The 25,906-nt window shown below is 43.5% G+C and overlaps 2 protein-coding genes across 13 annotated transcripts in view; one reads left to right on the forward strand and one right to left on the reverse strand.

The window, feature by feature from the left end:
• Nucleotides 1-80: 80 nt before the first annotated feature.
• Nucleotides 81-7,438, forward strand: LOC131110492 (protein phosphatase 1 regulatory subunit 1C-like). Of its 8 annotated transcripts, XM_058063679.1 has the most exons (10): nt 86-149; nt 232-286; nt 494-653; nt 785-950; nt 1,773-1,862; nt 3,022-3,079; nt 5,071-5,108; nt 5,194-5,248; nt 6,552-6,689; nt 6,935-7,438. In XM_058063679.1, the coding sequence occupies exons 4-10, from the start codon at nt 858-860 to the stop codon at nt 6,988-6,990; spliced, it is 528 nt and encodes a 175-aa protein (XP_057919662.1). In that variant the 5' UTR covers nt 86-149; nt 232-286; nt 494-653; nt 785-857; the 3' UTR covers nt 6,991-7,438. The 8 variants fall into 8 exon arrangements, with proteins under 8 accessions (XP_057919671.1, XP_057919653.1, XP_057919689.1 ...); XM_058063670.1 differs by lacking the exon at nt 494-653 and having other exon boundaries at nt 82-149; XM_058063706.1 differs by lacking the exon at nt 494-653 and having other exon boundaries at nt 82-149; nt 3,022-3,073.
• A 600-nt stretch (nt 7,439-8,038) lies between these two features.
• The window catches only part of nckap1 (NCK-associated protein 1), a 33,050-nt gene continuing 15,182 nt past the window's right edge, over nt 8,039-25,906 (reverse strand). For 2 of the 5 annotated variants that reach the window (XM_058063533.1, XM_058063555.1), the window contains 28 exons: nt 25,823-25,879; nt 25,600-25,742; nt 23,888-23,978; nt 23,596-23,733; nt 23,466-23,514; nt 23,225-23,381; nt 21,215-21,271; nt 20,793-20,889; nt 20,606-20,712; nt 20,391-20,523; nt 20,235-20,316; nt 20,103-20,161; nt 18,929-19,074; nt 18,703-18,835; nt 18,496-18,615; nt 17,320-17,459; nt 17,096-17,227; nt 16,753-16,971; nt 15,672-15,802; nt 15,507-15,604; nt 15,341-15,434; nt 15,178-15,260; nt 13,875-13,955; nt 13,718-13,811; nt 13,518-13,634; nt 10,809-10,918; nt 10,624-10,713; nt 8,040-9,268 (listed from right to left, as the gene is read on the reverse strand). In XM_058063533.1, coding sequence (XP_057919516.1) covers nt 9,152-9,268; nt 10,624-10,713; nt 10,809-10,918; nt 13,518-13,634; nt 13,718-13,811; nt 13,875-13,955; nt 15,178-15,260; nt 15,341-15,434; nt 15,507-15,604; nt 15,672-15,802; nt 16,753-16,971; nt 17,096-17,227; nt 17,320-17,459; nt 18,496-18,615; nt 18,703-18,835; nt 18,929-19,074; nt 20,103-20,161; nt 20,235-20,316; nt 20,391-20,523; nt 20,606-20,712; nt 20,793-20,889; nt 21,215-21,271; nt 23,225-23,381; nt 23,466-23,514; nt 23,596-23,733; nt 23,888-23,978; nt 25,600-25,742; nt 25,823-25,879 — 3,075 coding nt within the window. In that variant the 3' untranslated portion in view covers nt 8,040-9,151. Of the gene's footprint in view, nt 9,269-10,623; nt 10,714-10,808; nt 10,919-13,517; nt 13,635-13,717; nt 13,812-13,874; nt 13,956-15,177; nt 15,261-15,340; nt 15,435-15,506; nt 15,605-15,671; nt 15,803-16,752; nt 16,972-17,095; nt 17,228-17,319; nt 17,460-18,495; nt 18,616-18,702; nt 18,836-18,928; nt 19,075-20,102; nt 20,162-20,234; nt 20,317-20,390; nt 20,524-20,605; nt 20,713-20,792; nt 20,890-21,214; nt 21,272-23,224; nt 23,382-23,465; nt 23,515-23,595; nt 23,734-23,887; nt 23,979-25,599; nt 25,743-25,822; nt 25,880-25,906 lie in introns of all 5 variants that reach the window. The other 3 variants (XM_058063524.1, XM_058063540.1, XM_058063548.1) reach the window with 3 other exon arrangements.

The following is a 25,906-nucleotide window of genomic DNA, read 5'->3' on the forward strand; positions in this document are numbered from 1 at the left end:
GATGTGTTTGTATTGTCATGTTAATGTGGAACGTCAATAACGTCACTGTGTACCCCCTACTGCTCTAATTAATGTAACACCTCTTATTAGAAGTTCGCGCCATTCCTTTCTACTTCCCCTATTGCTAGCTAACTCGATGTAAGAGAAAGGTATGTGTATGGCTTCAGAAACGTATATTTATAGTTTAAAACTTGATTTCTTATTATTTGTCTTGTGTTGTAATCTGTGTAGGAGTACGTTATTCAGCTACATTTTGACTGCAACATATTTGCGGTACTTCCATCAGGTACGCCATTTTGTCTCACTTTGTACACTGTAAAAAACGGCTGGGCCAATTTAAGATAAAAAGACTAGATTTTGGGGAAAAAACGACTTCAATGAATGAATGAAATCCTAGATTTAAGATTTTTATACCTACAAATAAGTAGGAAATATGCATTTTAAGAATATAATACAGAATATAATGGGGGGGGGGGTGGATTATGTCTCATAGCTGGCCTGGGGGGACGTGGCTGGGGACTGGGAAGTCTGGGCTTCCCTCTGAAACTGCTGCCCCCACGACCGGGACTTGGAGGAGAATGGAATAGAATGGAAACAAACTCTGCTTTCTTATGGCAATTTGCTTCTGTCTCCAAAAACAAGTTTCTCCAATGGTAATTCCTTGTCAAAAGCTTCTCATTAACCGTGAATAAAGTCCTGATAACCTTTTGTAGATCTATGCTTCTGTGCCATCCTTGAGGAGGAGACTAAAGATTCTGCTTCAACTGTCTTTCCCCTTCTGCAGAATAAACCACCATGCACCTTCTCAGGTGGTACTGCACCAAGTGGGGGCCAATGGACTCCATACAGTGATTAGCATGAAGGCCACACAGTCAAGAGATGGAGAAGACCTGGGTTGGAATCTCCGCTTGGACTCCGCTCTCCCTGTGAAGATTGCATATTCTCCCCATGTGTGTGCGTGGGTTTTTTCCACGTATGCCACTTTCCTCCTACATAAAAAAATGTTAAATGCCATAATTTATTCAGTTATTTTATGATTTATTCAGCATCAGAAATGACTATTGCTACATAAACTACATATACATAGTCATCTATCAGCAAGGCTGTGACACAGGAGGTAGAACAGGTTGCTCAGAAAGTGGAAGGTTGGCAGTTCAATTTCCGCTCACCCCACCCTATCACTGTGTATTTCACTTTTTTATCAATTTTAACAACGCAGAAAATAAGTATTTATTTCCATCTTCAAGGTCCTGATTGTTTTTAGGCCTAAAAATCTTAAATATAGGTTTCGGTCCTGCGTATTTCTAGATATAAAAATCTTAATTTAAGATTTCTTACCAAGCTGCATGGACAGATCATTTCAATAATCTTGTGTTTTTTTTATATTTGGCTAGCCCTTTCTTGCAGTGCAGAAGGGGAATTGAACCTTTCCAACCTTTGGGTTGGAAATCACGTACTTTATCTACTAAGCTACAAAGTGATGCACTAATGGAAAATTTTAAGTGGTTGCAAATGGATAAATGTTATCAATAGCGACCGAAAACGCTTTGAGCATTCCCATAATAATAATAATAATAATGATGACAATGTTATCGTCATAGACAAGCAACAACACAGCAGTCCGAGTTGTTGACTTGTTGTTGTGAAGAAAAGCTGCAGTGACTGCCAATTATGGCTAATGGACTGTGGCAGTGTAAAGGAGACCACTCCCTCTTTAACGCCCCCCCTCCCATCAACATACTCTCTCTCTCTCTTTTTCTTCTGCGCCTCAGTTTGTCATAATGGAGCCCAGCAGTCCAAAGAAGATCCAGTTTGCTGTGCCGCCGCTAAATAGCCACTTGGACCCTCAAGCCTCAGAGCAAGTGAGTGACTCGTTTTTTTTGTGGGGGCTTCATGGCGACTCGTTCTGTGCTCTTTGTGTGTGTGTGTGTGTGTGTGTGTTTCTGGGTCGGTTTTGTCTGGCTTTGTCCAACATGCTGGTTTGAACTGCTCATGCATGAAAATAAAACAACGAGAAAGTCTTCTGTTGGACAAAGTACCAATATACAGAATATACCAATATATACAGTATAGCATATACTGTACAGTGTACAATATACAGTATATACTAGAGATGTCCGATACTATCGGCCAGTGATAATTATCATCCCGATATCAGGCTAAAAATCTGATATCGGTATCGGGATTCTCCCTTTATGAGAACCGATGTAGAGCACGTTAGTGCAAAGTCTGAGATGTGCAAGGAGGATATTTTTGGCAAAGTACGCCAAACCGTGGAAGAGTTGGACCTAAACTGGTCAAAGCTTGCCAGCATGCATTGTGGGCGCAACTCAGGGTTTAATAGAACGCATGAACCAGCAGATGGACGAACAGGGTCTCACCACCCCACTACAGGTCTGCTGCCTAATTCACCAAAGTGCTGGAGAAGGATTCTGTCATGAAGGTCGCGGTGTCATGCATAAACTTCATCAAAGCAAAAGGACTTCAACTTGCAGCTCCAATGTACTTCCGATGACGTAAGCTTAAATCTTCATGTGACCTTCTGGTCATTAGTTAAAAATATTTGATGCATGTAAAACTATAAAAAACGTGTTTTGTGTTAACATATTTGCTGTAACTGTGTTAGTCAGTTAAGAACTACAGAGTCTACTCCTGATGACATCATAGACGAGTGACAGCTATGACTTCCCGTTTCCATAAGTTAGAAAGCTAACAGGATCAAAACAAAGACAGCGCAGTTGGGCTCACCGTGTGTGTTGCTAACACATCTGGCGTATTGTAAGCTAACCAGGAAATGTATGCTAACCGAGGAACGCTTTGGCGTCCATTTTGGATGTCGACCGATAAACACGCTCACAGATTCCGCCGCATAACTCACCACTTCTCTCAAGTCATTTGTCCACTCGGCTTATTCTTTCTTTAAAGTATGTGTATGTGTGTACACAAGTGTGCATGTGTGCGTGTACATGTGTGTGTGTGTTAGTCAGTTTTTTCTGTTTGCTGTTTTGTATTTTTCATCAGATCCGTCGGCGACGACCCACTCCTGCAACGCTGCAAATCTACACACAACCCGGTACAGGTGACACACAAACACACACTTTCATACCTTGGCAGCATGGTGGTGTAAATAAAGAATGGTTTGAATGTGAGCACAACCAAAAAAAGAAAGCAAGAGGTGTGGAGGAAGAAGAGGGGAGGCTTGGGGGTTGTCAACCATAATGGAAGCTTTATTAGATTGGAGCTGCATCTTTTGGGAAGTGATGTCAGTGTGAGGACTGGACTGATGGATGCTGATCATGCATGTGTGTGTGTGTGTGTGTGTCCTCCACTCAAGAGCTGACTGATGGACCAATGGGCTCTGTTCCATTTAGTGAACTCAGCTAAGTCAGGCATCTTCTGAGGACTTTACAAACAACATCAAGTTCAGTCAGTATGCAGTAGATCAAAAAAAATATCTTTGAAACGTAATTGTATTTTCATGACATTTCTTCTAAAGAAAAGATAATTTGGTAATGATTACTGAGATGTCACACTCTGTTTGGCAGTCCTTGAACGCCCCGTAGTTGATACACAAAAGTTTGACCTTCGATAACAATTGATCCAACCTCAAAAACTGTAGCGGAGTGAGGACAAATTCATATACAGTGGTGTGAAAAAGTCTTTGTCCCATTCCTGGTGTCTTCTTCTCTTGCATGATTGTCATATTTGAATATTTGGGATCATCAAATAAATGTAAATATTAGTCAATGACAACACAACTCGAAGCTAATAAGTGCTTGGGCCACCCTTAGCAGCAACAAGTGCAATCAAGCCTTTGTGATAACTTGCAATGAGTCTCATTGTTGTCATTCAGCCACATTGGAGGCTTTTCCAGCATGAAGGTCATGCCACAGCATCTCAACAGGATTCAGTCTTCAGGACTTGGACTAGGCCAATCCAAAGTCTTCATTTGCTTTGGTGGACTTGCTGCTGTGTTTTGGATCATTTGTCCTGCCGCAGGAGCCACGTTGCTTTCAGCTTGAGGTCACCCAAAGATGGCCCAACATTCTCCTTCAGCACGATTCATGCAGACCATCACACTACCACCACCACGTTTGACTGTTCTTTATCTGAAATGCCAGATGGAATGGGACACACACCTTCCTAAAAGTTCAATCAAAAGAGTATTCCAGAGGTCTTGAGGATCATCAAGATGTTTTCCCAGGCAAAATGGTACAGTAAACCTCGGATATATCGGATTCAATTGTTCCCACTGGTTTTGTCCGATATAAGCGAAATCCGTTATATGCGTATACCGGAAAATGTCCGTTTTACGCATATACCGGATATAAATCCGATATATACGTAAATCGGATTTTATCCGTTATAAAAAGGCACTTCCTTGACTATGTTTCCAATGTACCTGGACGCGCAGGCAACGCTGCAAACGCTTCAAATGACGTCGTATAGCGGCCTGTCACGATTCGGCGAATCGGAGCGCCACGATGCGGCCATCCGATATATGCGAGGGAAATTTAATGGAAATGCATTGGAACGGGACTGGAGATTTTGTTCGAAATAGGCGAAATCCGTTATAAAAAATCCGATATATGCAATGAATTTTTATTGGAAATGCATTACAGAAAAATCGGTTCTTTTTTATCTGTCCATTGTGAGCGAATTTCCAATATATCCGAGTCCGATATATCCGAGGTTTACTGTATTTTTGTCCAGCAGTGGTTTTGGTCGTAGAACCTCTTTCTTATGGTGGAGTCATGAACACTGACCTTAACTGAGGCAAGTCAGGCCTGCACGTCTTTGGATGTTGTTGTGGGGTCTTTTGTGACCTCTTGGTGTCATTTCGGTTGGTCGGCCTCTCCTGAGAATGTTCACCACTGTTCCATGTTTTGGTCATGTGTGGTTTTAGAACCTTTTCTACAGTTAGATCTCAATTAATCTGGGGTATGTTTTAATGGGGGGCGGGGGGGGTCATCGTGTATTTGGTGTTGAGGTGTGTTATTGAAGTGTGACAAAAAAACTGTGAAATATGAAAGTAGTGCAATCAGTGCTGCCATCTTGTGTCTTCCACAGAAGTTGGAGATCAGCACGACGCCGGCGGAGGCGCTCAGGTTGTTGCGCACACACACACACACACACAAGCAATTATGCCTAGTGTGTGTACATGTATGTGACAAATGTGCCTCCTGTTGGCAGACATCACATGGCGCTCAGAGAAAGCAGAGCAACCTGGCCCCGCCCACCTTGAAAGGTATAAACACCTTCCTCATGAATTGTCCAAATATGTGACTTGGGACACAGTATTGCAGTATTTTAGCTGAACGACTTCAACAAACGTGTAGGAACACAAGCGTGGCTTTTTCTTCCCGCCAAAACATTCTGCAGCAAAAACGAAGGCAGCGATTGGTCGGCTTGTAGTACAGTCTTTATTTCCTGTCTGTTTACAACACCACGAATGCCTTCTCGAATGCCACTCCCCTTTTATCTTCCGTGGCTCGCTCGCTACCAAGACGCTAACACGCCAAACGATGGTTGCTCCAAAATGCGGCCCGGCGGCGTTTGCTGGTCATAGCGCTTTTTTTATTGGCCTGGCAGCCTGTAGACATTAAATCAACCAGCAAACAAACAATAAGATCATCACAAAAAATATATAAATTTGAAAAAAGTAAACAAATGGAGCAATGGAATGGGACAATTAAATGATATTACTAATAATAACACAAAACTTGAAAGTAGGAAATCCCCAAATGTTCTTGAAATATGCCTCACCTTTTTTTGTTTTGATGCACGTACACAAAAAGATGAGGAAAGCAAATATTGTGCTTGGATGTGAGCACAGCACTCAGCGAGGCAGGAAGTGAAGACCTTAAAAGCTTTTTCTTCGATCGATCCAGAGTGTGTGTGTGTGTGTGTTCTAACAGCTCCACGAGCAACATTAACATCAAAAGCAAAGCAGGAATTTATTGTCTGCATCATAAGACACAAATATTTCACTGAAGAGCAAAGTTGACTGAGCTTTGTTTCTACTGTGAAGAACATGCTGATGGACCATAAATAATACCTTGAACACTTTGACCCAAATGAATAGTTTGGAATAAAAGAATATACATGTTGGATCTTAAGGGGGTTCTAGGTAGAGCTTCAACATTCCCAAAAGGGCATTCAGTCATGAGGGCTGCCCCCTGGAACATCTCCACATAGATGTTCCAGGGGGCCCTTTGACGCCCCTGCACGACCTGAAGCTCCACTGTTCCATTGATGGATGATGTGGGCATGCTCACATCTGTGGGAAAGGGACAAGATGGGGAAAGATGAAGACGCTAAAGTCCACCCATGATTGGAGTTGACACGTTGACTTCATCCTGAGGAATCATTTGGCGCAAAGAATTGACAGGAAACGGCACACGAAAGAGGAAATGAGCAAAATAAGAGCATGTTATGACAGTTGGTATTCTTCCAAGGTTCATCTCTGATGGTTTTCATTCATTTCCATTTGACCTTGGCCGACCTTGCAGTTGAGGTGTCTAATACTAGAGGTGATGTTCTCTTTTCAGAGCTTCAGCTCGAGGCGGAGCAACACCCCGGTTCTTCCCTGTGGACCAATGGGAACAGGCCGGAGGAAGCCAATGGGAACGAGGCTGCGCTTCTTTTAGCCAATCAGGAGAGAGGAGCGGCAGCAAGCAACAGCTCCGGTAAGCCAACGTTCACTTTTACGCGAGTGCGGTCATCCATCATTGATGGCGCTTAGTTTCTTCCCGACGTCTCGTTTCATGAATGGAATCTTTTAGTAAAAAATTTGTAAATTAGTAATTAGTAAAAATTAGTATTAGTAAAAAACTAATTGTCAACTAATGTTGATGACGACCTTGGCTAACCAGGACTTGTCTTTTCCATCCATCCGTCCGTCCTTCCTTTCTTCCTTCCTTCCCTCCTTCAGATGTGTCATGTGACTCCCAAAATGAGGCGTCCAGTCCTGACTCTGTTTCTCGATAGCCACCACCACTCTCCTGTTCCCGCCCCCCGCTTGGCACTCGCATTTCATCTCAAGCTGCAAGTCTGACCTTTGAACCCACATTTGTCAATCAACACCACACATGAAAATCTGCCACTTGAATTATGATCATCGCACAGGCGTGCCCTAAACTGGCCACAACAAAAGGCCACTCCGAAATGTGCAGTTGACGTGTATGGTAGCTAGCAAAGCCATGTGAATATTTCATCGCTGCTTTCTTTCAAAATAAAAACGAACGAGTGGTTAGTGCCCGGGCCACACAGCTTAGGAGACCCAAGTTCAATTCCACCTTCGGCCATCTCTGTGTGGAGTTTGCATGTTCTCTCCATGCATGCGTGGGATTTCTCCGGTTTCCTCCCACATTCCAAAAACATGCTAGGTTAATTGGCGACTCCAAATTGTCCATAGGTATGAATGTGAGTGTGAATGGTTGTTTGTCTATATGTGCCCTGTGATTGGCTGGCGACCAGTCCAGGGTGTACCCCGCCTTACGCCCGAAGACAGCTGGGATAGGCTCCAGCACCCCCCGCGACCCTCGTGAGGAAAAGCGGTAGAAAATGAATGAATGAATGAATGCTTTCTTTCAAAATAAAAACGAACGAGTGGTTAGTGCCCGGGCCACACAGCTTAGGAGACCCAAGTTCAATTCCACCTTCGGCCATCTCTGTGTGGAGTTTGCATGTTCTCTCCATGCATGCGTGGGATTTCTCCGGTTTCATCCCACATTCCAAAAACATTCATTCATTCATTCATTTTCTACCGCTTTTCCTCACGAGGGTCGCGGGGGGTGCTGGAGCCTATCCCAGCTGTCTTTGGGCGTAAGGCGGGGGTACACCCTAGACTGGTCGCCAGCCAATCACGGGGCACATATAGACAAACAACCATTCACACTCACATTCATACCTATGGACAATTTGGAGTCGCTAATTAACCTAGCATTCCAAAAACATGCTAGGTTAATTAGCGACTCCAAATTGTTGTGTTTGTCTATATGTGACAAATATATAGACAAACATATAGTCTATATATGATAGGCTTCACAGGTCAAGGGTCATTGAGCTTACCAAACAAATGTTGTATTCCAATAATTAGTGCTAAAGATATATAATAATAATAATAATAAAACAAGCGTGCCCGAATTGATGCACCTGCCTACTTTTGTTTAAATAACGATTGCACACAAACATCCGCTCTCGGCACGGAAGTAGCATGCTCTCAATGTAAACACTGTATGACCATTACTAATCAATGGCAACATTCAAAGGCCAGCTTGAGTGGAGAAATGACAACAAAAGGTGAGGAACGTATTGTTTGATGTGATTTATAGTGTTGACAATGAAGCAGAAGAGCACAGTCCAAAAATGTTTTGTATATGTCAAGCATTCCACAACAAATCCCTCAAACGCCTCATTTCCTTGATTTTGTGGTCGCTCCACCCCAGCGTCAGCTTATCATCTTTATATACATGTTTTTGTAGGGGGGGGTGGTTGTAATGAGCAGCAAGCACCGTCGGCCTAAGCTGCCTGGGGTGGGGCGGCGGCGGTGGGGGGGGGGGGGACTGCTCACATTGACAAAGTGCTAAAAGTCCACGCCGACAAAAAGATGTACTTTATTTAACCGTCATTAAGAGCAGCTGGTTTGCAATGCACGACCCCCCCCCCTTCACTCCCACCCAGATTGTTCCCACAGTATGTCATGTGTAGTGTCAACGCGTTTGGCAAATGGTCATCGTAAAAAGTAAGAAAAAGCTACAAGCAGACACGTTTACATCAAATAGCTTGTTCTTTTAGCGCCGATGTTAGCACGAGCTAGAAAAGACAAACCACCATGTTACACGGATCAACCAGGCGGAATTCAGCATTCATGTTGTAAACATCAACCAAAATAACTAAACACGTCACAAGAAGATCATCCGTCACCACAGCTCTTTAGTGTCAACTAAATATATATACTGTATATATATATATGTATACTATACACTCAGATTTGTGTCCTGGTATGACCAAATGTCTGCTGTCCCGAGCAACAGCATGAAAAAAGAAAGAAAAATAAACATGTTCCCCAACTTCATCCAGCTAGTGTAGTGTGTGTGTGTGTTTTGTGGAAGGGTACACCTTAGCTGTGTGTACTGACGGTGTGTGTCTATGCGTTGGCGCTGAGGCTCTGCTTGTAGACGGCATGGTAGGCGTTCCGAAGGAGGACGTAGGGGAAGCAGGATTCCAGAAGGTCCATGGTGAGGAACGGAGACTCCTGGACAATCTTGACAGAACAAAGAACTTTCCATCAGCATTTGCACATGTACCACAAGTCTTTACGTTCTCCTATGTAACCCAAATCCCGCGCTGCGTACGTACAGTTTGAGGTAGACGTACATAAGAAACAATATAGTCGGCCCTCCTTTACTGCAATTCAGTCATATTTGAATGTAAAGGGGGCCTTTTTACGCTTGGTTTTGGGGGGCCCAACATGAGCATCACAGGTCCCCCTTTGCTTTGTGAAATGATTTAATTCCTAAATGAGGAACTGTATCAAGAAAATCTGTTTACCACCTACACTTTTCAAACATGATTAGAGCCCTCCAGACATGAAATAACACCCCTATAGTCACCTTTATACTCCTATTACCCAACATAGTAGACATAGTAAAAGAAAATAAGACATAAAAAAACTGTTTACCAGCTTCTAAATACACCTTTTAACATGATTAGAGCCCTGTCGTTTTTTTAAATAACACCCCTATAGTCACCTTTACACTCCTATTACCCAACATAGTAGACATAGTAAAAAAAAGACATAGAAAACCTGTTTACCAGCTTCTAAATACACCTTTTAACATGATTAGAGCCCTGTCGTTTTTTAAATAACACCCCTATAGTCACCTTTACACTCCTATTACCCAATATAGTAGACATAGTAAAAGAAAACAAGGCATAGAAAACCTGTTTACCAGCTTCTAAATAAACCTTTTAACATGATTAGAGCCCTGTAGTTTTTAAATAACACCCCTATAGTCACCTTTACACTCCTATTACCCAATATAGTAGACATAGTAAAAGAAAATAAGGCATAGAAAACCTGTTTACCAGCTTCTAAATAAACCTTTTAACATGATTAGAGCCCTGTAGTTTTTAAATAACACCCCTATAGTCACCTTTACACTCCTATTACCCAATATAGTAGACATAGTAAAAGAAAATAAGGCATAGAAAACCTGTTTACCACCTTGAAAATACACTTTTCAAACATGATTAGAGCCCTCCAGACATGAAATAACACCCCTATAGTCACATTTACACTCCTATTACCCCATATAGTAGACATAATAATAATATACTATATAATAATATAATAATAGTGGCTAGTCTCATCAAAGTAACATTACTGCCACCTAGCGACCAGTGTCAAATACTGCATACCATTACACCATCTGATTGCCTTACTATTGTATTTGCATGACTGAAAAACCCATCCAATACCCAACAGCGATGACCTCCTATATTGAAAAGCAATGCATTTAGAAGCATTGAGTGGTGAGGGAGCTGCTGGTGCTAAGCTAGCGCTGGCCAATAGAATACTCCCAATAATACTCCTTAAGATGGAAGAAGAAAGCTGACCATGTCCAGCAGCAGGTAGACAGATTCTCTGTTGCGTGTGGTCATCTTGTCCGTCTCCTGGCCGATCTTCAAGAGGCTGGAGGAGGCCAGCTGCACGCGTGGACACAGACAAGGCAAGAGGCGACAGACTTAGCAATATGCTATGATATGATATGATATGCTATGATACTCAATGTCTCCCTCACAGCCAGGAACTCCTTCAGCCGGTCCTCGATGCTTCCTTTGTGGATGGTGAAGAGAGCGGCGGCGATCTGGTTGATGGCCTTGGCCAGACAGTGGATGTTGTTACAGTGGCCTGCAGGGGGCAGCAAACGCTGGCTTTGTCATTCAGTACATGGCAGCCAGCAGAAGAGGTTGCATGAAGACTCTACAGCCTGCTATGTGGTATACTCATTCATTCATTCATTTTCTACCGCTTTTTCCTCACGAGGGTCGCGGGGGGTGCTGGAGCCTATCCCAGCTGTCTTTAGGCGAGAGGCGGGGTACACCCTGGACTGGTCGCCAGCCAATCACAGGGCACATATAGACAAACAACCATTCACACTCACATTCATACCTATGGACAATTTGGAGTGGCTAATTAACCTAGCATGTTTTTGGAATGTGGGAGGAAACCGGAGTAGCATCGTTGTGGCATCGTTGTTTAGACATTTTGTCTAAAAATGCACTCCCCCCCCTCTGTTTTCTTTTTTCTTCTTTTCTATCCCCTCCTGCTCCGATCTGACCACTTCAAATTTACAAAACATAATTAATTCATTCATTTTCTACCGCTTTTCCTCACGAGGGTCGCGGGGGGTGCTGGAGCCTATCCCAGCTGTCTTTAGGCGAGAGGCGGGGTACACCCTGGACTGGTCGCCAGCCAATCACAGGGCACATATAGACAAACAACCATTCACACTCACATTCATACCTATGGACAATTTGGAGTCGCTAATTAACCTAGCATGTTTTTGGAATGTGGGAGGAAACCGGAGTACCCGGAGAAAACCCACGCATGCACGGGGAGAACATGCAAACTCCACACAGAGATGGCTGAGGGTGGAATTGAACCCTGGTCTCCTAGCTGTGAGGTCTGCACGCTAACCACTCGCTGTGCCGCCTATGTGGTATACTGTTTCACTAAAATGGTTGGCATTTATAGAGGAGAATCTTAAATCTTTTCACACCACTGCATGTCAGCAGGATTCGAACAATGACGCGCTTGTTAGCATCCTTCACCGAGTCCTACGACGCCACAAAGCCACGTTTACATGAGGAGTTTTTCTCTTTCCAAATGACCTTTCCGAAAGCAATGGTATACATGGAAAGGAATATTACAATCACGTGTCTACATGCGCCGCTATAATCAACCAGAATAGTCAATGAGGCATGCCCAGTAAAACGTAAACACCAACATCACGTGATACAGACTTCTTCAAGTTTTTCTTTCACTTGTTGGAATAACTCCGTATTGCCAGTTTTTCCTTTGTCCAGTCTTGGAATTTAGTTTGAATCAAAAACAAACTTTCCGTAGCAGTCCAGTGCTGATTGCTCGCCTCCATTTTTAAAACTGAAGAACGTCTGGAGCTGCGTGTTACGTCATATCTCAGCATTTGCTGAAAGAACACACCCGGGAACAGGAAAAGATAAAGTTCAATCTTGCTAATATTTTATACAGTAAACCTCGGATATATCGGAAATTCGCTCACAACAGACAGATAAAAATGAACCAATTTTTCTGTAATGCATTTCCAATAAAAATTCATTGCATATATCGGATTTTTTATAACGGATTTCACCTATTTCGGACAAAATCTCCAGTCCCGTTCCAATGCATTTCCATTAAATTTCCCTCGCATATATCGGATGGCCGCATCGTGGCGCTCCGATTCACCGAATCGTGACAGGCCGCTATACGACGTCATTTGCAGCATTGCCTGCGCGTCCAGGTACATTGGAAACATAGTCAAGGAAGTGCCTTTTTATAACGGATAAAATACGATTTACACATATACCGGATATAAATCCGATATATGCGTAAAACTGACATTTTCCGGTATACGCAAATAACGGATTTCACTTATATCGGACAAAACCAGTGGGAACAATTGAATCCGATATATCCGAGGTTTACTGTAATTAAGCTCGGCACATGTTTTATTATAGATATGTATTTTCTTTTTTAATAAAAGTGGACTTGTGAATGGCGTATAGAAGGGTTTAGATTCTGTTCCACAGATGGCGCTAATGCACACTAAAGCTGCTTGCTAACCGCCAATAAACAACAGAAGAAGAAAAACACCACAAGGAAGAACGCAGTCTGACAATTTTTCCGATTGAGCGGGTACAAGATACCTCAATCGGATTGGGGAAAGGAATATTCCCATTATATATTCATTCGGATTGGCACTTTTCTTTGGGAATGAGGTGTATACAAAGGTTACATTCTTTCAGTTTGAGCAAATAACCCGAATGGAATTGGAATATTTGGGTCCATGTAAACGTGGCTAATGACACGCTTGCTAGCATCCTTCACTGAGTCCCACGACTCCACAAAGTCAGTCACTTTTCACAAGGTGATGATTACGAGGCGACCTTCAACCAGTTTGCCACGGCCTGAGCTCTGTGAGCGCCACCGTGCGCCGTAACCAATCAATGCCAGTCAGTCCACCGCGCGGCACTCATCTGCATGCGGCGTGGCGTCGTGCCGCTCAAGCAGTAAATTACATTTCCTGGAACGTGTCGCAACGAGGCGAAGTCCGCGCTTCTGTACTGCATGGTTGCTCTTTGTTTTGACCTTCGAGGCATTTTTAGTCACCCCGCTGTGATGTTCTTCTAGACTTTGTCGTATTTAAAAGACATAGCTTGTATGACCTAGCTGCTATGCTATCACGCTAACATCTCAAAGCAAGTACCTTCGATGGCCGGGCTGTACTGCGACATGACGTTGCTGGCCAGTGTTGGCAAGGAAACGGCCACAAACACCATCAGCAGACACGCAATCTTGTACTCCTCCTCTGGACTGATGTTCTCTGCGCACACAGAAAACGGCGAAAAAAAAAACATTTAGGAGGAACGCGAGTCTGCGGATGCTCGGCTGCGTCGGGGCCCTCACCGCTCTTCTGCGACGACAGCGCCACCACCAGCGCCGGATCGATCTCGCAGGGTAAACCTGCAGCTGAGGACAGCTCGTACACGTTCATGGCCACCTGGGTGCATGTGTCGAGTGTTTAGTGCCGTTTGGGAAAACACCGGAATGGTGACGTGTATACCTTCATGTCCGTCTCTCTGGGAATGTGATCCTTGAAGTCTTCCACTGAACTGACCAGGAAAGGAATGTGGCAGGATAAAACCTGCAGAGGGGAAGATTCTTGAACACATTTTACATCCAATACTTTCCTCTTCCCGGCTGTCCCATGACGACACTGCACTTTCTCCAGTACGGATGTCATCCATGAATTTGAACGAGGTGTTGCAACCTGCGGTGTCTCAGCCTACCGTGGCACAGCCATGACACCCCTGCTTTAAACCATAACTAATCCAGACCCCCTAACATGCACAGGAAACCCTTCTTAGGACTCCAGACCCAACTGTGGAGGTCACTTCCTGACAATTTACAAATTGAATATTTTCCTGGTTAGAGTACCCAAAATCTTCGGGAAAAAATTAGAGCCTTATCAACATGAAATAACACCCCTACAGTCAGCTTTATACTCTTAGTAGCCAATGTAGGAGACATAGTAAGATAAACCAGTCATGATGTGCTATACATATCACTATATTGACGGTTACTATGGTAACCATTATGTCATTTATGGTCATATCACTTTGTACTTACTTCGGTACGTGACAAAAAATAAAAAAATGTAAAAAAATTATTTTTAATAAAAATTAATAAAATAAATTAATAAATAAATTTGCTAAATACAAGGATGAAGAGTCTTGAACCAGTCATGATGTGCTATATATATCACTATATTGACACTTACTATGGTACCCATTATGTCATTGGATGCTCATATCATATTTGGTCATATTTGGTATGTGACAAAAAAATAAAAATCCAGAAAAAATAAATAATATATAATAATAATTTTATAATAATAAAAAATATTATATAAAAATAATTTATATATAATAAATTATAATAACTGATAAAAAAATAACTATATTAGGAAAGCAGGAAGTGAACAAATGTAACAGTTAGTGATTGTAAAAGTACCAGATGGAGGGGTAGGATTTAATAAGCTCTGCTTCTTCCTACTCCTTTTGGACATGTGGAACTGTGAACTGATTATGTGATGCATTCAATTGTAATCTGATGCATGTTCAAATGAAGTAAAACCATTACCATTACCAATGTGATGAAGTACAGCTGTGAGGTGGTGAGGGATCACGGTATTGAAGTTAAGTAATGTAAACATGATAGGTAATACTTAGACTTTTGTTCATAGTGTATTCAGTTAACATATTTTATTCTACTACAATTATAATTAAGTCTGCTAGAATGACAATGACATACGTGTGTGTGTGTGTGTGTGAGTGTGTGAAAGAGAACGAATGTGTGCCGCTTACATCTCTGAGGGCCTCCTGAGCCAGGGAGCGGAAGGAGAGGATGACTCCGATGATGGTCATTCTCTTGAGCACGCTGTCCACAGCTATAAGGGAGCAAAGGAAAAGCCAGACATGATGATTGACGAGCTGCCGATCCTTCAGCCAAAGAGCAAGCTGTGCTTACAGGTGAGCTTCTTGAACAGCGCCACCATGTGGTCCGGTTTGTCAAAGCTGGTTCTCATCTGAGTCAGGACTTCCATGTTCTCCACCACCAGTTTCTGCACACACATACATGATCCTGTAAGTTGTGTCATGTGAGCCGTGAAGCTCCCGGCCGGAGAGTGTCGTACCTTCAGCTCCGCCACCTGTGAGGAGATGTGCCACATGAGACTCTCGCTGAGGAACTTCATGCCGTACGGCCCCAGGAGCTCTGACAAGGAGCGCATCTCTGCGAAGGAGCAAAAAAGAGGATCGTGTACTCGTCTTTGTGGAGTTACGAGGAGGCGTGGCTTTACCGGAGATGTCAGAGTATTCCTCAGCGTTGAAGGTCAGCTCGTTCTCTGTGGGGAGGTTGACAAAGGCCTTCATGGCAGGGAAGTAAGCAATATGGCCGTTGCTGACCTGGCGCAGTAACGTCTCCAAGTACCTGCAAGTACATGTACACATACCTCAGACTGAGTATGACAGTTTTTTTCATTCATCCCAAACAGGTTCAAGTCTCTCGGCTTGGTGTTGCCAGGTCAATGGAAACCATCAGAACCAGTAGTGCTGGCCCATGACACACACGCTACTAGCAATGGAGTTGTTTTTTGAACCAATGAGATGTGAGCAGTGACAGTCGGCATACTTTGATTGGATGATCTCCCAGGGAGAGCTGATTGGCCACGCCTACAGGAAGTGTGAGTGTTTTGTGGTAAATCCATCATGTTTCCATCAATTTAATAATAGTATTTTTATATTTTATATTATATTATTATATTTATTATTATTAATATAATTATGAATATCAATAATAATATTATTATTAAATTACAATTTAATACTAATCCATCAATAACTATAAAAGCAATCTTCACTTGGTAAATGTACTGCGAAAAATAAAAACATTTAAAAAAGTTTTAAAAAACAAAAAAAATTAATAAAAAAATTATCAAATATTTTTTTTAAATTAAATTTAAAGTAAATTATTAAATCCAATTTAAATTTAACTATATTAGGAAAGCAGGAACTGAACAAATGTAACAGTTACTGTAAAAGTACCAGATGGAGGGGTAGGATTTAATAAGCTTTGCTTCTTCCTACTCCTTTTGGACATGTGGAACTGTGAACTGATTATGGGATGCATTCAATTGTAATCTGATGCATGTTCAAATGAAATTAAACCACTACATTACAATTTATGATTGCACATCATAAATAGTCATTTTCCCTTCAAGTCGTAGCATTTAAACAACGTGATCTCATGTCAGGTCTTTTACCAAATGAACACCAACATTCTTATCTTAGGATATTGTAATACATTTCTGCAGCAGGAATGAATGATATGAAAATATCAACAATTAGTAAATATTAAAAGGTGCAAACAGTCCCACTCACCAGTTGGTGTACAGGCTGGTGATGGTGGGCTCGCCGTGGCTGTCCAGGTGCTGCGTCTGCTGCAGCAGGACGTTGTTAAAGACCCGGGTGATGTCGATGGTGACGTAGTTCTCGATGGACTGCAGCACGGTCATGTAGGCCCGAACGCTGGTCAGCAGCTCGCTGGGCTTGGCGATCTCCTGAGTGGCCTGGTTGTACATCGTCATGCCAACGATGGACCTGAGGAAAAGAGGCGGAGCTTTGTCAGCTGCAGAAATCTCAAATCTCCGACTTCCTTCCTGAGCTGGATGGAAGTCGGTGCTAAGGTGGCATTCGCTCCGCTGGTGTCGGCATGCGTGCTTACTTGGTGAATCGGATCTCCAGGTGGGAGGTGAGGTACTCCCTGGGTGTGAAGGTGTGCTCCCACACGGCCAGGTTGGGAACGTAGTTGATGGAGAAGCAGAGTTCTGACAGGGCAGTGTGGAGTTTGTCCAGACTGGAAGAAGAATAAACGTTCCAGTCCCAAACGGCTGATGGATCAGCTTCTCATCTTAAGAAGTACTACTAGGTCAGGTCAGGTCTGCTTACTTGGTGACCAGTAGTCTGCTCTTCCTCATGCTCTCCACTCCTGGTTTCTCTCTCTCCGGCTCACCCTTCTTCCCGGTGGCCTTCTTGCTCTTCTTGTTGACGGCCTGGCTGATGGTTTTGGCACAGTGTTTGGGAAGAAGCTGCACACGGAAAACCGAGAGTCAACAACGTGGATGAAATACGACCGCTTCCTAACGATTAACCATCCCATAGTATTGCACACTGGTCACGAGGTGTCAGCAATGGGTGTAATATTCAGCGAGACACACAAGCACCAGACCCGTTAATCCCCATCACAAGATACTGCTGCAGCTGTAACCCATGCCAAGCAGGTTACTATGCTTTGGGTATATACAGCATATAGATATTCATTCATTCATTTTCAACCGCTTAACCTCATGAGGGTCACGTGGTCACCTGGAGCCTATCCCTGCTGTCCTCGGGCAAGAGACTGGTGGCCAGCCAATCACAGGGCACATATAGAGAAACAACCATTCATACTCACATTCATACCTATGGACAATTTGGAGTCGCTAATTAACCTAGCATGTTTTTGGAATGTGGGAGGAAATCGGAATACTTGGAGAAAACCCACACATGCACGGGGAGAACATGCAAACTCCCATATTTCATAAATTACTTAGAAATAAGGAATGCTGCTTTTGTGAAAATCAACTTTTCACAGTCAGTTGTAAACCCGATTTACAGCAATAAACTGTTACTTGGTTGCACAGTGGTCGAGTGGTTAGCGCGCAGACCTCACAGCTAGGAGACACACCGAGTTCAATCCCACCCTCGGCCATCTCCGTGTGGAGTTTGCATGTTCTCCCCGTGCATGTGTGGGTTTTCTCCGGGTACTCCGGTTTCCCTCCCACATTCCAAAAACATGCTAGGTTAATTAGCGACTCCAAATTGTCCATAGGTATGAATGTGAGTGTGAATGGTTGTTTGTCTATATGTGCCCTGTGATTGGCTGGCGACCAGTCTTTCGCCTGAAGACAGCTGGGATAGGCTCCAGCACCTCCGGTAGAAAATGAATGAATGAATGAATGAAAACTCTCTTCAAGGCGGACACTGATATCGACTGATATTGAAATAGTCAGCAGCTCTGAAGACGATACCGCTAGGAGATGTTTGCAATATTGAAAGTGTCAAGTGTCAAGCTAAACATCCCACCTGGTCACTGAGGGTACATTGTTCCGTGCAGATATCGGTGATCAGGTTCCGGGCTTGTTTGGCCATCTCATCCAAAAACATGTTACACAGTGACAAGCTGCGGTCGCCTATGTGATGACGCTGCAAGGACAAGGCAACATGGTTGTAAATCATCTCCACGATGCTAGCGTGTGTCGGTGTCTTGTGGTATGTCGTGTATCCGCTCACCTCCTCGGGACACAGCTCGTGCGTGCAGGACATGAAGTGCGTGCAAAGCAAAGGGAAGCAGATGGAGTGACGGCTCTGCGAGGGAAGCTCCAAGCACTGCTGGAACATCTTCTCAAATGCACGACTGTAGAAGCTGCAACATAAGGAGGAACACACAAAGAGCAGAACTTTCATGGTAATGGCATAGTGGTTTCCTATATATAGTCATCAATGCTGCACGTCTCACCAGAATATAGACAGGTCTGACGTCTCCACCAGCATCTCCACCAGCGAATCCACCATCTTGGTGTGGAAGATGATGGTGTTCATCATTTTGCCCAGCTCCTTGTGGTCGGCGATGCCCAGACTAGCTTTGGACACGCTGGTGTAGGCCTGCACAGAGGAACCGTCAATCCACACGTTGCTGCTACAGAGCATCTTCACACCATAACCCACACAGAAAGCTTTCTAGATCTTCCAGGAATGATTGGTCTCAACCTACATTCTTCTTCTGGGAGAACAACAAATTGTAATAAGTCATGAATATTGAGATCTACATAGCGGGTCTCAATTTACTTGGGGGCCACTGGAGCTAGGGTCTGGGTGAGACTGGGCCGCATCAGGTTTTCCAAAAAAAAAAAAAAACGCATTTATTAAAAACAAAAAAATGTAAAAAAAAAACTTCGCTTTGGTTCCAATTTTCTACAATAAAAGCTCTGATAAAACATTCCATTGTTCTCAAATATCTTACTTTTTATTTTTCTACACAAAATAAGATGAAAAATAAATGAACAAATCAAGAATAAATCAGTAATAAATAAATATAATAATAATAATAAAAATGGCAAATAATAAAAACTTAAGAAACCACATATAGTTGGTGGGTAGACAAATAATTTTTTCAGATTAAAATGAACAAAGCATTATTAGAGCCCTGTAGACATGACAAAACACGACTATAGTCACATTTATACTCTTTTTATTTACAACATATTGCGCAACTGCAGGGTCTTGAGACACATGCTAACTCGCAAACTAGAGAGCTAGCGACCTAAACGGTAGCCTTCAAGTTATTTCCTTTGAACTTAAATCGCCCAAAACTTACCACTTCCACACGGATAGGGAGGATAACTATTAACAGTTATTTAACCTTTAACATGAACATTAATCAAATGTAATATTTTTTTCTGGGTACATGATACCATACAGCATCCATATCAAACTTGCGCGGGCCGCACTAACATTAAACTTTCATATCAAGACGGGGGCCTCAAACTAGTGTCCTGCGGGCCACATTTGGCCCGCGGGCCGCGTGTTTGAGACCCCTGATCTACATGATTGAGATGCACATTTTAACCATACGCCATCATGTCATTCAATCAATATGCCCCCCGCGCCCCCCACCCCACGCTTTGGCTCACCTGCAGTCTGAACCAGTCCAGCCTCATGCCCCTGAAGTCAAACACCTCACCATCTTCCACTGCAACGTACAAACACCTGAGCTCATTCCGGGTTTCCACACATTTTCTCCTCCTCCGTGACGTTCCGCTTACCTTGTTTGACGCTGAGGGAGGTCATGGTGTTGACGAATGAAGACATGATGATGGACTCATCCTCCGGGCACACCGACAGGTTCTAGCGGACGTACAAATGAGAAGAACTGAACTGAACTGAACGCCGCGTGAAGCTCTCCGGTGTTCTCTTGCTACCTGCACCAGCTCGTTGAGCACAACGGCGTCGAAACCCGACAGGTACTGCACGTAGTAGCGCTGCATGACCGGACCGTACTTCCTGACGTGGGCTCGCAGCTCCTCCATGTAGAAGATCAACTCCGCCAGGTGTCTAGGAAACACATGTGAGAGGAGCATGAAACCACGGCGGCGCGCTGATGCATTAGCCCGAGTAGAACATCGGGAGCGTGTACTTGTCGATGAAGTCGTCTGTGCTTTTCTTCTGGATGTTGTCGGCGTGTCGAAGCAGCCAGATGATCTCGTCGCGGGCAAACGACAGCGCCATGAACACAAATAACGCCTACGAGGACGAGGGGGTTGAAAACAGCATTTGTAGTCGCTGCAGCCAACATGGCGGCGACGACTACGGTGCCTTATTACCTTTGGGCCCAGCAGCCCCGGCTGGTCCGCCAAGACGGTGGCCAGCTCCTTCAGCGCCGACCTGAGGAATTTGCGCCTCTCTCGGTGCATGGAGCCACTGCAAAGACGCAGAACGGAAGACGTCAACATGCTAACTAGAAGATTCCACAGCGTTTTGACACTTTGAGGACAATCCCCGCCAGAAGAGCAGAGTGAGGAAACGACAGCCATGGCGGGGGAATAAGAACAAAGATGAAAGCGGGAGACAGATTAAGTACAGAGGATGAAAATGGGGAGAAGACAAAGACAGACAAAGGAAGGCCACACGAGTCCCTGCGAGGCTTATGAGCGGGTCGCTGCCATGATGGTTAAAAGCAGAACAGGAAATGCAGAAGCAGGTGACTAAATCGATGACTTTTGAAGTAGAGAAAATGCTTTCATACGCGTGAGACAGGGCCTGCTCCTTGCACTCTCTGATGTCATTGATGCGTTTGTTGTACCTGGGAAACACACATAAAAACACAAACATCGTTTCATAAGACACTCGGACATCTTTAACATGATAAGCAGGACGACTTCCCACTTTATAAGCTTCCAACACCTTGTGGTTCCTGGCTCAGTAAGACTCTTTTCAACCCAATCGTGGAACTAAAGAACAGAAAGTGCAGTAATTCCTCCTTTATGGTGGGTGATTGGTTCCACACCCCACCCTGCTATGTCAATCTCCACAAAAAATACCTTTTTCACATGATTAGAGCGCTATAAACAAATATCATCCGTCAATCAAGATATGTTCAATTCAATTCATTTATTTTCTACCGCTTTTCCTCACAAGGGTCACAAAAGGTGCTGGAGTCTATCCCAGCTGTCTTCAGGCGAGAGGCGGGGTACACCCTGGACTGGTGGCCAGCCAATCCAATCACAGGGCACATATAGACAAACAACCATTCACACTCACATTCATAACTATGGACAATTTGGAGTGGCTAATTAACCTAGCATGTTTTTGGAATGTGGGAGGAAACCGGAGTAGCATCGTTGTGACATCGTTGTTTAGACATTTTGTCTAAAAATGCACTCCCCCCCCTCTGTTTTCTTTTTTCTTCTTTTCTATCCCCTCCTGCTCCGATCTGACCACTTCAAATTTACAAAACATAATTCATTCATTCATTTTCTACCGCTTTTCCTCACGAGGGTCGCGGGCGGTGCTGGAGCCTATCCCAGCTGTCTTTAGGCGAGAGGCGGGGTACACCCTGGACTGGTGGCCAGCCAATCACAGGGCACATATAGACAAACAACCATTCACACTCACATTCATACCTATGGACAATTTGGAGTCGCTAATTAACCTAGCATGTTTTTGGAATGTGGGAGGAAGCCGGAGTACCCGGGAGAAAACACATGCAAACTCCACACAGAGATGGCCGAGGGTGGAATTGAACCCTGGTCTCCTAGCTGTGAGGTCTACGTGCTAACCACTCGTCCGCCGTGCAGCTCAATTCAATTCAATTCAATGTATACCGTATTTTCTGGACTATAAATCGCACAAAAATGCATCATTAGTAGCCTCCGTTTTACACCAGTCCCTAAAAAGTTCCTTACTTACTTACGTCAAATGTGGCCCGCAGGACACTACTTTGAGGCCCCCGTCTTGATATGAAAGTTTAATGTTAGTGCGGCCCACGCAAGTTTGATATGGATGCTGTATGGTATCATGTACCCAGAAAAAAATATTACGTTTGATTAATGTTCATGTTAAAGGTTAAATAACTGTTAATAGTTATCCTCCCTATCCGTGTGGAAGTGGTACGTTTTTGGCTATTTAAGTTTAAAGGAAATAACTTGAAGGCTACCGTTTAGGTCGCTAGCTCTCTAGTTTGCGAGTTAGCATGTGTCTCAAGACCCTGCAGTTGCGCAATATGTTGTAAATAAAAAGAGTATAAATGTGACTATAGTCGTGTTTTGTCATGTCTACAGGGCTCTAATAATGCTTTGTTCATTTTAATCTGAAAAAAATAATTTGTCTACCCACCAACTATAAGCTTTTATTATTTGCTGTTTTATTATTATTATTATTATATTTATTTATTACTGATTGATTTTCTTTATTCTTGATTTGTTTATTTATTTTTCTGGGTTTATTTTTCTGCTGGATTAAGATATTTGAGAACAGTGGAATGTTTTATCATAACTTTTCTTGTAGAAATTTGGAACGAACCAAAGCAAAGTTTTTTTTAAATTTTTTTTGTTTTTAATAAATGCGTTTTTTTTTGTTTTTTGGGGAAAACCTGATGCGGCCCAGTCTCACCCAGACCCGACCTCCAGTGGCCCCCAAGTAAATTGAGTTTGAGACCCCTGCTGTCCAGTATATGGCATTTCAATAGAACACACTACGCAGTCACAGGGGGGCACGTCGACTCTTGCGTGCCCCCCCCCCGTGTGTCCAACCTTACCCTCGGATGTTGACAAAGAGGTCCTCGGCAGCCTTGTGGATGTGGAAGACTTCATCCCTGAAGAGACAGAGGCAGGTGGAGCTTTGCAGGGCCAGCTTCCACAATGACAACGCTGCCGCGTCGCTGTTTAGCACGGCGTGGCAAAGGATGAACCCAACTGGCGGGAGAAGAAGAAAAGGGCCCACGACGACACTCAATCAGGACTCAAATGGCCGACATGGGCATCCTTTTCAGTACTTACACACGATCCATTTCTCCATTGTGTCCAGGGATAAATATTCACAAGGCATCTGGAAAGAGAGACAGATGCTCATGAGATGATCTTCTCATCAAGGAAGTCACATGATTGGACGTGAGGGTCTAACACTAACAGTGTCTGACTGTGCGGGGTTGAGCATGGTGGATGGAGCAGAGATCAGAGAGAGCAGCTGAGCATTCCTCCACTGGTCCGCCGACAGATTCCTTCTGGGATAAACCATCTGAAGACTGATGAGGGCGTCCGACAGAGACTGTGGCGACAAAGACCCGACATGGGGGGGTAACTTTTATGACAGCATGAAAGCTCGTCAGTGCTAAATATTGTCCGGCAACAAAGGGAGGACCCGGCTTGAAAACCACCCAAGTGAAACCGTGTCAAATTCTAAATGACTGGAAGTGGACTACCTTCCCGTGTGGGACAAACTCCTCCATCATCTTCTTCAGAGGATTTTCATAATCCACAATCATCTGGCCCAGCCTGGGATACTCACGGTCACTGAGACACAAACAAAACATTAGCTTATTTTACAGTATTTGTTTATATTCTTCTCATTAGCCACGTTTACATGGACCCAAATATTCCAATTCCATTCGGATTATTTGCTCAAACGGAAAGAATGTAACCTTTGTATACACCTCATTCCCAAAGAAAAGTGCCAATCCGAATGAATATATAATCGGAATATTCCTTTCCCCAATCCGATTGAGGTATCTTGTACCCGCTCAATCGGAAAAATTGTCAGACTGGGAAACCAGTAATACGGAGTTATTCCAACAAGTGAAAGAAAAACTCGAGGAAGTCGGTATCACGTGATGTTGGTGTTTACGTTTTACTGGGCATGCCCCATTGACTATTATTATCGATTATTGCGGCGCATGTAGACACGTGATTGGAATATTCCTTTCCATGTATACCATTGCTTTCGGAAAGGTGATTCTGAAAGATTCCATTCGGAAAGATAAAAACTCCTCATGTAAACGTGGCTAGTGTCTCAGTCAACAAAGTCAAAGTTCATCCACAAAAGTAAAACCAAAATCACTTGGACTATTTTTTGGGACTGGACGAAGGAAAAACTGGGAATACGGAGTTATTCCAACAAGTGAAAGAAAAACTCGAGGAAGTCGGTATCACGTGATGTTGGTGTTTACGCTTTACTGGGCATGCCCCATTGACTATTCTGGTTGATTATAGCGGCGCATGTAGACACGCGATTGGAATATTCCTTTCCATGTTATACTATTGCTTTCGGAAAAGTCATTCGGAAAGATTCCATTGGGAAAGAGAAAAACTCCTCATGTAAACGTGGCTAATGTCTTTGTGTAAGGTCCATGATGGATGGGAAATCGATGAATTCAATCTACAGTATGTCTTCCATCCCATAAGAGGTTTTTTTTGGAGACATGCTACGTGTCCCCAAAAAATGCTACGTGTAATGCTACGTGGATTCCCATTCGGATCTTTCAGTTTTGGAGCCTCTCATTCAGTACAGAAGCGTACCCAAAAAACACCCATGCCTGAAAGCCTTGAAAGACGCTTTGGTAACACTTCACCTTCCCGGTAAAATACATAAACCATGGGTGTCCAAAGTGTGGCCCGGGGGGAGCAAAGCTCATTTTCGAAGATTGTTTTCATGTGTGACCTGTGATTGGCTGGTTGACTAGTCCAGGCCTGCGACACTCGTTATAGAAAAATGGATGATTGGAAACTTTAAACATCCTCATTTTAAGTATTGATTCGAATAAAAACTAAATAATAATAACAATAATAATAATAATAAAAATACAGAGCTACAGATCACATATAGATATTCAACATAAACACGTACATAAGGATATGAGTTTTGGTCCATATTGCCAAGCCCTACGTCACTGTGAACCAGACTTCCTTCCGGGAATCGAACCCGGGTCTCCAAGCTGTGTGGCCAGTGCACTAACCACTATTCAATGTGCAGCCATACGGTATATTTTTTATATTTTTTACAGTATGATTATTTTCTCTTATTATGTATAAGCTAGGTACTGTCACCGTGTGTATTTGGTACTCTAACTCTTACATACACTCTTACATACTCTTACACTCTTACGTATGTATGGAGTGTGTGCGTTTGTTCAGTCACCTGGCTCCGTGCGTCATCTCGTGAGCGTAGTTGTACAGCCCAATGATGGCTTTCCTCTCCTCGATGCGTGAGAGTATTATCATGAGCGTCGTATAAGTCACCACCAGGTCCAGGTAGTTCTTGGTGAGGTCAAAGTTGACCGTCTGGCAGAAGAGCAAAGCGCACAAAGTCAGACGACATCCGCGGCATTGAACGCCACATGAAATGTGCTCTTTGGACGTACAATGTCAAAGAAGACTTGGCATGCGTCCATGGTGTTGAGCAGCTCGCACACGTGGTCCTGTTGGGGCCCCACATGAATACTTTC

The sequence above is a fragment of the Doryrhamphus excisus genome, chromosome 2, assembly GCF_030265055.1.
Source record: "Doryrhamphus excisus isolate RoL2022-K1 chromosome 2, RoL_Dexc_1.0, whole genome shotgun sequence".
Taxonomy (NCBI): Eukaryota; Metazoa; Chordata; class Actinopteri; order Syngnathiformes; family Syngnathidae; genus Doryrhamphus; species Doryrhamphus excisus.